General features: G+C 42.3%; 1 protein-coding gene across 5 annotated transcripts in view; it reads right to left on the bottom strand.

Moving 5' to 3' along the window:
- The window catches only part of RAD51B (RAD51 paralog B), a 644,260-nt gene that overhangs the window by 224,616 nt on the left and 406,702 nt on the right, over positions 1-12,942 (bottom strand). For all 5 annotated transcript variants that reach the window (XM_058739438.1, XM_058739440.1, XM_058739439.1 and 2 more), the window contains one exon: positions 6,287-6,383. In XM_058739438.1, coding sequence (XP_058595421.1) covers positions 6,287-6,383 — 97 coding nt within the window. The remainder of the gene's footprint in view (positions 1-6,286; positions 6,384-12,942) is intronic.

Here is a 12,942-nt window from a genome sequence, read left to right as displayed (position 1 = left end):
CACCACCACTTGCTTATTGTGTGGCCTTTGAGTAATTCCCTTCTCTCCTTCATGCTTCAGTTGCTTGAGGTGGTTTAAGTGATTCATCATTTTAGGACATTTTAAAATGCTATATAGATGTGTTAATGTTAACAATGCTGATCACAGTTGTTAATGTTAACCTCATAGGCACACGGTGACACTTTATGTTTTCAAAGCAATAATTACAGCCAACCTGCACCATACCCCTGAGAAGTGGATTTTTAAGGCTGCTCCACTCAGACTCATTTGTACATGGTCCTACCCCAACCAGTGCACATTCTTAGTTTGGGATTGGGCTGTGGAGGACCTTGGAGCTAAAGTATGGAGAGAGTTCTGCTAACTTGACCAACCAACCCCAAAGTCTGTGGTTAATGGATTACAAATTTGGGTAATGCTGGACAATAAATTACAACTATAATAATAAAGCTGAAAGTACACACAATTTAAGCAGAAACACCAGTGTTTTTTATCGGAAATGAAAGAAACCATTGATCATAGCAACTGTCTGAGATTAGCAGGGAGCCACATTTTCAAACATCCTGCAGTAAATCCAGAGCAGATCCAGCTGGAAAGCAAGAGTGGAAATAAAACTTGAAAATTCATACCATGCTTTGAAGTCTGCTTCTTTCACAACCATAAGTCCCTGATTCGCCCCAACCATTCTGAGCTGCTCTTGCTTGTTGAATTTATTTTGAAAGAGACACAAGCCATGCACTTGCATATAATCTTTCAAAGGGACTCCAGCTTTTTGCAGGGATGGTTGCTTGAGGAGTATGAATCCCAAAATACTTTCTCTTGCACATGAAATCAGCCATCAATTCAACTGGAATAGAAAGGCTTCCAATACCAAAACTAGAAACCACTCTTGGTTCTAGTAAGTACCACTTTTTCTCTTAAGTTCTTTCCTTTACCCATCCATGCACTTTTAATTTTTAGTTTTCAAGTGCTATTATCTGTCAAAAACTATTAATGCAGATAAGAGGATACTAACATGCCAGACGCTAGAAATGCCAGGATGGCAGCCTAATCATGTCTTCCTTTCCATGAAGCTGTCTGGGACTCCTGAAATGGGCTGTGTCACCACACTGAAGTTACTGCTATCCCATTAAGTCATCAGAGGAGAGAAAGCCAATGGTGCAGGTTGAGCAGAGCTTCAATCTTGCACAGGAGCCACTGTCACCATACGTCAACCTCACCTACCAACTGTGCTTGTGTGGACAGGAGCCCAGTCCTTCTGCCCAAATCCCAGATGACTTTAGAATAGCGCATGGAGTCTTGGGCCAGCTGGACTGTTAGATCCTTTCTCTGCTGATCAGTATGGGGAAAAGGGATATTCCCTATGACTGAGATCCAGTCACTCTTAGTATTTTCGATGACCACCAGGAAGAATTGGCAAGGGCATCTAAGAAACATGTCCTTGGCCACAAAACAGTCACAATAACCTAGTCAATAACCAGTCATTCGACTTCATAATAATCTAGTTGCCTGAGTTTCTGTCAACAAAACAAAAAACTAAAAAGGAAAACACTTTGATTCACAGAGACTGGTTGAGAACAATGTAGATTATAAAACCAGAAATCTGGATTTCCACCCTTAGGTTCATAGGGCGGTGATTTTTGGTCAATTTGCATAAGTCTTGAAGGTTCCATTCTCCCCACAGAATGAAATAATGCTTGTGAAAGGCAGGCTGAAAATTGACAAGCACACTGTACCTATGAGAAGTTATTCTAACAAAATAGGTAAAATTCAATTTGTGCTCTCTTTCCACAATGCTATGGGGCAGGAGCAATGCAGAGAAAGTCCTTGACCTCTGGGGTCTGCTTCTCTCTTCTTGGGCTCTCCCACCTGGGAACTGGATAATTCAAGAGTGGAAGAAACCCCAATGAAGGGAATCATACCATGGACCCAAGCAGTGAACATGGTTCCGTCCACATGATCCAAGCAACAAGCCAGCCACAAACTTAGTAAGGGGGAGAAAAAAAACTAGCAACGCAAAAACAAAGAACTCTCAACTTTACAAACACTGGGAGGGCAACAGCTGGTCAGCTGAGATTAAAGGAGCGTGAGAGAGCACCTCCCCATCTCCTGACTTCTCCTCCCCCATAGAGGTCCTTGCAGCCAGTCAGGGCTTGCTTTTACAGCTCTGTGAAGATGACCTTGTTCCAGCTAAGATAGGGGCTCTTTTGATCTCAGCAGGGGGATGCTCTGGGGCTGCAGCTGGCAGATATTAATAGTACAGGATCCGCTGGGGTGGAAGAGATCTCTCAGTTGGGCCAGGTCACTTATATTCATTCCCTGCTCTGCATCAGAGCAGAAGGGACTTCATTTCCCTGAATTGGCCCCTGCTGGGTATTTCCCTTAGGTCAACTCAGATCATTTTATCGCTGGCTGCTCTTGGCCGCTTGTTCTCACCCTACAACCGTTTTCAAGGGAGCACTGTTTAAGCCGTGCCCTCTGCTCTGCAGCTGAAATCTATTACAGGACAGGGTGGACCCTGAGCTCACTCCATCGGTGTGTTTCTCGCTCTCACAAGTTTGCACACACATCTTCTTGTGTATAGGTCTGTGTGGGGGAGAGGCAGAGAGGGCAAGAGACAGACAAGACAGGAATTGTTTAGAGTCAGGAGAGAGCAATGTGGGGAGAGGAGGCTCTTACAAGTATGCCAAAGTATCAATGCTAAGATTCCTGAAGATCCTTTCTATTATGCTTAATCTAGGAAAATACAAGGCCATTCTTCCCACACCATAAATCAGAATTTTAAAACCCCATCAACAAGTGAACACTCCTGATCTTCAGACCCACATCGTGATCTCACAACGGTAGAGCTAGAAAAGACTTCAGCAATGTTGTATTTATCCAGCCTGTCCTTTAATAGAAAAAAAACCCAAGTTATCAAAAGACCTGCCCAAGATCACAGAGCTAATAACACAATGTCAAAGTTGATACATGGGATGCTGGAGACAACAAAATAATTTATACCTGTTAATCATAGTGGCATTAACAACCATTGCAATGTATTTGAATAGGTAGGTATAAATGTTCTAGGAAAATTGTCCATTTTAGTTTAGTGGCAAGGAACTTCATTATAGACTTCAGGAAAAAATATTTCTATAGCCTCTTTACCTGCTCAGCTATACAAAGGAAAGCTCTAGAAAAATCAATTATTTCCATTGCCCCTAGGATTTCATAATTTTTAAAAGTTGTCAAAGGATGAGCGGGTAAGTCTCCCCTTGCCCTGAACACACCTTTACCATTTTCTGGAAGCAGTTACACCGGAGCCCCAAAACAATTTCCTTTGTATCTGTTTTGTTCCTCTTCTTTGCTTAAGATAAGAAAGCCAAGACAAAGCAAAGTACTATTACTTATCATTTTTTTTAAGTTTATTTATTTTGAGAGAGAGAAAGAGAGAGAGAGAATCCCAAGCCTACTCTGCACCATCAGTATGGAGCCTGAAATGGGGCTCAAACTCATGAACTGTGAGATCACAACCTGAGCCAAAATCAAGAGTCCAACACTTAACTGACAGAGCCACCTAGCCCCGCCCCCCCCCACTGCTGGTTTTTAAATAAGGAAACAAAAAATGTTTTTTACTCCTCAAGGCTGACTAAATGAGTGTGTGTGTGTGTGTGTGTGTGTGTATGAATGAAATAAATCACAATTTTTAATCAGGTGCTTTGTGTGAGTCTCATGGTTACTGTTTACAAGGTATTTACTTTGGTATCCATTCAGCATTTATTTACTGCCTACTATAAGCCTGGAACTTTTCTAGTCACTTAGGCACAACCATAGATGCAAAAAGAATACAAGATAGCCGGTGCCCTTAAAAAAATCTTCCAATCTAGGGGCACCTGGGTGGTTCAATCAGTTGAGCATCAAACTTCAGCTTAGGTCATGAGATCACAGTTAGTGGGTTTGAGCCCCGTGTCAGGCTCTGTGCTGATAGCTCGGAGCCTGGAACCTGCTTTGGATTCTCTATCTCCTTCTCTCTCTGCCCCTCCCCTGCTCTGTGCTGGGTCTCTCTCTCTCTCTCTCTCTCTCTCTCTCAAAAACAAACATTAAAAAAAAGTCTTTTTTTTAATCTTCCAATCTAGTCAGGAAAACATGAAAAGTTAAATTAGTTTTCCTAGACCTTTTCTTTAGAAAGCAGAACAGGTAGAAGGGTCACAGAGGAGGAAGAAGGAGTGAGACCAGAGCAGACTGGAACAAACAAGGGGATTTTGTGAAAGTGGTGGCCTTTAAATAAATCTTGAAGGGGTCAGGGAATTTGGGAAGAAAGGAAGCAGTAGAAGTGAAAAAGGGAAATGCTATTCTAGATGGAACATGCTGTCTCTGCAGTGGCATGGAGACAGGAGTGGGGAGTGGTGGGCAGAAAGTCAACATGGTTGGTATAGGAGTTCACCCAGGACATTGGCAAGAACCAAGGGGAACAGGAAGAAAAGGGCAGACTGTGAGGGGTAAGGAAGCATTAACCGTCTCTAGTGGTATTTTGGAAACTGATCCACACAAAAGAAAAGAAAAGCAAAAAAATCCGGATTTTTAGCATGTGCTGATTCCCATGGTGTAAATCCTTCCACCCTGGCTGATTTCAAGCTAACAAACCACAAATTCCTGAATATTTTAAAAGTGACTTCTTGATTTTAGCCCATTCTCAGGAAATGAGCTAAATCAACTCCAAGATTTCTGAGTAGGAAAGTGACACAGTAAAAGGAAGCCAGATTCAGAGAGTTTAATTTGGTGATGGCAGAATGGAACTGGTAGCGAGGCTAGAGTTGGGAGGCCATTTTGGGATCTATAAAAATAATCTAACTGTGAGTTTAATAAGTCAGCTGATCACAATGCAAATTACAAAGAAGAGGTGCCTGGCTGGCTCAGTCAGTACAGCATGCAACTCTTGATCTCAGGGTCATGAGTTCAAGCCCCACACTGGGCATGGAGCCTATTTAAAAATAATGTATACTATCCATAAACATTTTTTAAAAAATTTACAAAGAACAGGGGACAGAGGAAAAAATATTATCTGGAAAGAAGAGCCAAGAAGACTGGATGACAGGAGTGCAGGGAGGGAAGAAGAGTAAACAATTCGGGTTTTCGGTCCAGGTGATGGGGGGAGAGATGAAACATCACTGAATGTGGAAATAGGGTACACAGGGCATTTTACAACTTTAAAAAATAAGTAATTAGGTTTTTTTTAATGTTTATTTATTTATTTTGAGAGAGAGAGAGAGAGTGTGTGTGAGTGGAGGGAGGGAGAGAGAGAGAGGAAGACAGAGAATCCCAAGCAGGCTCCTCACAGACGAGCCCCACTCGGAGCTTGATCTCATGAACCATGATATCATGACCTGAGCGGAGATCAAGAGTCACGCTTAACTGACTGAGCCACCCAGCTGCCCCCAAGTAATTAGTTTTCACTCTGAAAAACACCTAGAAGCAAGGGCTGTGGTCCTTCCAATTCTCGAGATGGTAAACTGCGGCCAATCCATGCAAGACCACCTGGAAGTCAGGAGCCTCACCGGGCCTGCAAGTCCCATCTGCTCCCTCGTGAAGACTTCGCAGAAAATGGAAGCGCAGAGGGATCTGTCACAGCTAATGCACATTTATCCAGCCCACAACCAGCAGAGCTCCAAAATGTCACATAAGAACTTTCAATAAAACTAGAAACCACCCACTGGCTCAGTGGTGTAATTCCCCTTGCTACGTAAACCATAGCCAGCCTGACCTTTGCTAGCATGGGAGGGTGGAGAAAAGTTTGCAGATTTACCGACGTGGAGAGTTTTTCTTAATCTTTCTGTAAAGCTGGTTGGGAATGCCCCATCTCCAGCACATGATGGCGGTATACACTTTCAGCCAATCCCAAAGCACCCAGCACCAGCAAAAGGCTACATTGCCATGGGACCACCAGGAAAGCCAACCTGTGAGCATCAATCTCAAAAACCAAGCCACTCAGCAGTTTGCCAGACCTCATACTAAGGACCCAAAACAACCTACGGAGCTGTGACAAGGCTCAAGGTAGAGGTGATGGATGTCTATGAGGGTGCTTCACTCAGATGAAAAGGGGAGCTCGCCTCTGGAGACAGGGCAGGAGACTCTCCAAATAGAAGGGACTGGATGCCAGGAAAGTTGGCTAAGCTAAACCTCCAGGCTCTGGCCGGGTTCACTGGTCAGGGCCTGTTAGCCCAATCTCCCCGCGTAACATGGGGCAGAGAGGAGAGGCCGTGGGACTGTACGTCAGTGTCAGATTTCAGCCCCTCTAGGACAGATCCCTTACCTTCAGACAGGGACAAATCATCAGCTGGAGACACCAGGTCTGCCTGGGAAGCTAGGGCTCCACTTAGATGCGTTGTAATTTGATTCGTCAAGATAACCTGTGAACAGACAGGGAGAAGGTGGGGGAAGAGAGAAGAAAGAGAGCAAATTAATTATTAGAGCTCTCAAAAGACAGACTGTGGTTCAGGGGAGGACTGATAAGCACACAGGTAGGAAAACCCCAGCTCCGACTTTCATCAGTTTTATCTTTAGGCCAGAATATCTAGCAAAACCTATAGGTCACTGAAAACACAGAAAACGGGAAACACGCTTCTTTTAGAGCTTAAATCACCAATCAATTCTTTCTCAATGCTGAGTAAATTGGGACTGAGAGGTGCTGTCATATTAGCTAAGTAACAGAAGTCTACCCAGAGAGAATTAAGATGCATAGGAACACATTTTGTCAAACTTCAATTTTTAGGATTATATCCACAACCCAAGACATTGCTAGTGCTAAATAAAAGCGGTAATTTAAAATTTGAATGCCTACAGCGTCTTCCTTATTAACTCAAGGTCAGAGTTTTATTTCCAAATTTGTGAAACTGTAATAAGATTCATCTGTAAAGGAACAACACTGTTCTTTTAAATTCATTGAACGCCAACAAAAAACTTCCAATCTCACTATGTATTTAAAACACAAGTTAATATAATCCTACCTATGCAAAATAAGGCTCATGACATTTCAAATCCATATGATCCACTGCCACACAGTGGCACTTGATTCAGCCAAGAAACCATTCTTTTCCTGAAAAATCTTCACTTATAAAGTTTACTATATTGCTTAGAACCCTGAAGGAAGAATACACTACAGATTCTCTCCTGGAACATTACAACATGACTCACGCCACAATCATTTCTCAAGATTTTGTTCCCATGATGCGTAAACACTGTGAGCATCCTGGTCACTCAGAGGAAACCTCCCTTCTGAAAAGGGTACTAGGCATTTAGTATCTGGAATAAGCATCTCGTTGGACTGTCTTGGTCTGTCCCAAGGGTCAGCTATGATTTTGTTGCCACCCTAATTTGAACAGAAATGGAAACTGTCTCTATTCTTTATTGTCCAGCTTCTCAGCCACACCTCTGTCACTGTCTCTTGAACGAACCAGGGCCACATTATAAATCCTATACCAATGGCAGTTTAATTGAGGGCTGAGAGGTGGAGCATGATGGCAAGGTCAGGCAAAGAAATGAAGTACTCTATTAGCAAAGACGACCTTTCCAAGGTCTTTGTTGTGTCAGCTAGGCTTGTGAGTCTCTAGCTATGCTGTAGTGATGATCAGACAGTGCAGCCTTCTACTGAGTATTTGCTAACCTTGTCTTCATATTCTTCTGTATTGCCTCTTTTCATCTGGACTGGTGAGAATCACATACTATATGCCTTCAATTACAATGGCTTTATACAGTCAAATCACAGCCTGCTCTTTCAAGAACAAATGTTCATTTTTAGGAGTATGAATAAAAATGAAGTCCATTTCTCTCTTTATAATATAAGGCATATGCTCTGGAGTTTAATAAAACTGGGTTCAAATTCTGACTCTGACACTGTGCACCTTGGGAAAGTTACTTAAACTTTTGAGCTTCATTTATTCATAGGTAAAAATCACACCTATCTTATAGAATTTTTACCAGAATGAAGTGAGATAATCAATGTGAGGTACCTAACATAATGTCCGGCACATAGTAAATATTCAATAAATGGAAGCCATATATTGTTGTTATATAGGTTAATAAGTTAGTAAACGCCACGTGCTTCAAACGACTGGATCTAATGTGAGAACACTGAATTACAATTTTTCTACATTAGGATATACTTCAGTACTTGATCGTTTCTACCAATCCTTAGTCCTTCTTAAGTTTTATTCAACTGCTAAGAATTTATGTTAAAATACCAGCAAGAAAAATAACAGTTATTTAAAGGCAGGTCAATAAGATACTGAAAATACCATGTGTTTTATTTACCAATGAGCAAAACACTGTATCTGTCCGCCCTAGTTTTTTAAAATGTGAAGCTTCCGAGAGATCAAAATAGGTAAGCTCTACTTTTTTAGAGGATTCTTCTATAAGATGGCTTGGTGAAAATGAAATAACTCTAATGATATGGCAATAGTAATATGAAAATATATATATATTGAATACTTACCTTCCAAGGCAGGTTACCATATACACAGGAGAAAATAAAGAGGTAAAGGCACCATATGTCTTCTCTAGATACTTGTAAGTTAAAAGACAAGCCATTTGGGGCGCCTGGGTGGCGCAGTCGGTTAAGCGTCCGACTTCAGCCAGGTCACGATCTCGCGGTCCGTGAGTTCGAGCCCCGCGTCAGCCTCTGGGCTGATGGCTCGGAGCCTGGAGCCTGTTTCCGATTCTGTGTCTCCCTCTCTCTGCCCCTCCCCCGTTCATGCTCTGTCTCTCTCTTCCCAAAAATAAATAAAAAACGTTGAAAAAATAAATAAATAAAAAATAAAAACTATAAAAAAAAAAAAAGACAAGCCATTTACCAAAATATTCAGTTCATTTTTCCCCTCAATTTCATTACCATTCCACTATAATGGAAACTTGTCCTGAGATGATGGTTTTGTATACCCAACTATTAAGTTCTATTCTGCGGAACCAAAAACCAAACTGCAGACGTCCCTCAGAAGGCACTCACTCCAATTTACACTCCCAATGGAAGACTAGATGGAAGAGAAAACATTTCACTCTCCAATGGCAAGAGAATCAGCTCCTAGGGGGTTTTGCTAATAATCCTCTTTTTTTTTTTTTTTTAAATTGTGCATCAGAAAGCAAAATCACTGAAAGGATACATAGCAACCAAACTCAGGGGTTTGCTAATCACACCATCTTACTAAATTGTTGTGGTTTTCTAAACCCGTGTTCAGTAAAATGATAGAATGGAAACATTTTCAAATAGCATCAATTACAAATAATCACGACTTGGGCAGAAGCCTATAGACATGTTGTCCTCTGAGGCAATCTGGAGACTTGAAAACTACACTCTTAAAATAACTTATAAAATACTACTACAGTTTATAAACAGAGTCTTAACACTATCTGGTTTCTGAAAATTTGTTCTGACACTTCAGAAGGGCTTTCCCGCTGCTTTGCTCCATTGGAAAGCTTGGGGCTTCTGACGCTTGGTACTATATTTGTGTGACTGCAGTTTGCACAGTAGTAGGGTTAGCGCTTGAGAGTCAGACCGGAGTTCAGACCCTGGGTTCTACCACTTACTAGCCGTATGACATTGGACAAGTCTCATAACCTCTCTGGTATGATAATTCTGAACTCACAGGGTTTCATTACACTGGATAATGCATATAAGGTCCCCAGCATTAGTGCCTGACCAAAGGTAAATGGTTAAATGTTAGTCCTCATGATTGTCTTTAGTTATCTTTTAATAACTGGTACCTTCCTTTTTATTTATATTTTTAATGTTTTATTTCATCCTTACACCCTCCTCACACCCCTGCTCCTGGTCCAGAATACATTCTACCTTAGGGGCCACTGTGTGTCTAGTCTGATCCACCTGACAGTGAACTATTAGAAGTATTTCTGCTGGGGACTCCAGGAGTAGCCATTTAGTATATTCTAGCCCATGGTGAGTACTGGAAAATGGGGGACAGAAGAGAAAATAAGACAGCCCTGGAAAAATCAGGGTGGAGAACTGTCAGATCCAAAGGCCAAAAGAAGCTCCTTTTATTTGACTCTTGGAAGGTGACGAAAAATGGATTTATGGTCAGTTGGGGATAGAACAGCAGAAGAAGGGCTCGTTTTCAACAAAACAATAACTCAGTATTTACAAGTCAGATTTTTTTAAAGAGCTAAGTATATGGCACATGCCCTCATTCAACTTTCTGTGGGGGCAGGTGAGAGGCAAAATTTGTAATCCCCACTTTCTACAAGGTGAACTAGAGTCACCTGCCTGAGATCAATAGCATAGATAAGAGGGGTGTGCAGGCCTCCTGCCACTCTCCCTCCTAAGGCAGCAACATGCAGAGGAGAGGAGAGAGAACGCTCAGCTCAGACCCGAGGACAAGTGACTTCTCCAGACCTTAGGTTCCTTTGTTCATTATTTTTAGTGTCCAGAAATTACAAGATTATCAGTCCTACACTGTAACAAGCCCAATCTTGTGACAAGAGTCCTTTTGGATTCGAATGCTATGAAATAACCCTAAGTGAAGTAGGTAAATAACTTCAGCTTCCACCAAAGTGTCAAGCATTTGAGGTGATCTGAGCGGAATTCTGCCTCTCTTCTTCATGATTTTCAGTGGCCCCAGATGCACGTGGCTGTCATTTCCGAGGCCCACAGAAGGCCTGGAATCTAAAGCTCTTCATGAAACCCAGGTCTGTGTGCAGGAGTTTAAGGGGGAGGCTGGTCTGGAGGAATCATGAGGCACCTCTGGGGCATTTCTATGCCCATAAAAACACCCACTTCTTCCTCCCACCCACTCTCTGGCAGAAACCTGCTACAATCTAACACAGAGATTCAGACAAGTTTCAAAATCACTTTAATTGGGCCTGTGGGGCTAGGTGCAGTGATTGTCCTGATATTCCTGTTTGTCTAGGTAAATAGGCAGTGCACCAGATACCCTGGCCAGCCAGAGAAAGGGCATCATCCAAGCAACAGAGACAGAGGCCGCGGGCTGGCTGTGCTCACAAACTGCCTACCTGTCGCCAAACCTTGCACTCTCAAAATGACAGAGCTCTGCTTTTCAGAGGCTCTGAAGGCATGGTTTAAGTTTTTCTTCTGTTTGCATTGAAAATGGTCTATCTGCCCAAGGTACACTTTCTTAAACTGTTATTTTTGGTATCTAAAATGATCCTAATTGCCAGATAGGACAGTGCTCGAGCCTTTCTACCTAAACTATAGGTCTTGGATAAGTCAGAAAAATTCTGGGTTTTAATCCTGGCTCTGTTTAAGGGTCGCTGAATGTCCTGCTTTTAAGAAGACAGAGGCCGGAATTTTCCTGTGAGAAATTGTTAAGGTTCATTGAGTCCTTTCATCACCAAGGCTTGAGAGAAAGGCCCTGGAGTGGTTTTCACCAAACTCTCCTCTTGCTTCCCAACCATGACAGTGTCTGCCCCAACCCATCTGCTGCCTAGAAGCAGGGAGTGAGAGGGAAATGGGGTGGGGGTAGGAAAGTGGGGGAGGACAGGAGGGGTGGTGGGGAGTTCTGGGTGCAGTGCAGGGACAGGGTAAGCGCCCACAAGGGCACGCCTAGAGGCCCACACTCACAGACTCATGCTTCTTCCCTGACAGCTCCCCATCCCAACTCCTTCCTGTCGCTTCCAGCATTGAAAAGAGATACCCCGTATTTGTTGTGAGGAAAAGTCAGACCAAATACCGTTGGAGTTTGAGCATCACAGATCCGGTTTTACTATTCCCTGGCTTAATTTTGCCAAGCTCTGGGAAATTATCAATCATTCCACTATGAAAAAATAATCATTTTTTTCTTTAGCTTCAGCCCAGAAAATAAATATCAACTGTCAGTTCTAGAATAAAGAACTGATAAGGTTTTAGTATTCCAGCCTGCTTGAAGGTCTGCATTACAATTGTTCTCTGGGAAAATCTGAAAGGCTGTGGGGGATTTTCCTTTCAAAATATTTGTGGCAAAAGGACCAAACTTCAATTTGACTTGAAGAAAACACTGTTGTGGGAGTCAGGCAGCCTGCCTTTTATTTCTGGCTGTGTCACTAGTCTGCTGTGCAATTCTGGAAAATGCTCCTAACCTCTCTATACCTAAAAAGTGTTGGGTCCATAATAGATGTCAAGAAAAAAATGTATAATGAATGGCTTTAAATGTAGCAGGCTGCTATGAAAAATGTCATACATTTCTTAAATCTATTTTTTTAAGTTTTATTTATTTATTTATTTATTTTGGGGGGGAGAGAGAGAGAGAGAACGCGCATGAGTAGGGGAGGAGCAGAGAGAGAGGGAGAGAAAGAGAATCCCAGGTAGGCTCCGTGCCGTCAGCACAGAGACCTACAAGCTCAAACTCATGAACCGCAAGATCGTGACCTGAACCGAAATCCAGAGTCAGACGCTTAACCAACTGAGCCATCCAGGTGCCCCCAAAATGTTATACATTTCAATTTGCGTTAGGATGAGTGTTATACTTAAAATTCCACCTTATCATTGTTTCTCATCATCTACCCTTAAGAAATCTGTTTTACACAGAACCAATTGGCAGTGGCTGAGGAAGAGAGGAGGAAAAAAAAACGAGGGACACAACTTCAAATAATTTTGCATTTATGGTGAGAATACTTTCAAATCTCGATAAAAATTCAAACCTCTTATTATGGACCTGGAGGAAAATCTGTTGTAGGTTTCACTGTGGAATTCACAGGCGATGCTCAAGAAACACTGTTTAGTAGGAGAGTCCCTCAGGTAGGAGAGTCCCTGATGAAGATATTGGCTCCGTATGAGGCCACATAGATGAAGAGAAATGAATCTCCACAGCTTTGCACAAACACACACTCAATCATACAGAGATTGATAATAATACTGTTTCTGTCTCATGTTAGCCATCGTCTAGACCACTGAGTTCAGAGGAAATGCATTGAAGTAAAACTGTGCCTGCCATTTGGTCAAAATAAACATCCAAGAAAACTGTAGCACTG

This window comes from Neofelis nebulosa, chromosome 7, assembly GCF_028018385.1.
Source record: "Neofelis nebulosa isolate mNeoNeb1 chromosome 7, mNeoNeb1.pri, whole genome shotgun sequence".
In the NCBI taxonomy this organism is placed as follows: domain Eukaryota; kingdom Metazoa; phylum Chordata; class Mammalia; order Carnivora; family Felidae; genus Neofelis; species Neofelis nebulosa.
Note: the sequence above shows the minus strand (reverse complement) of the source record. Positions and strands in the feature narration are given on the sequence as shown.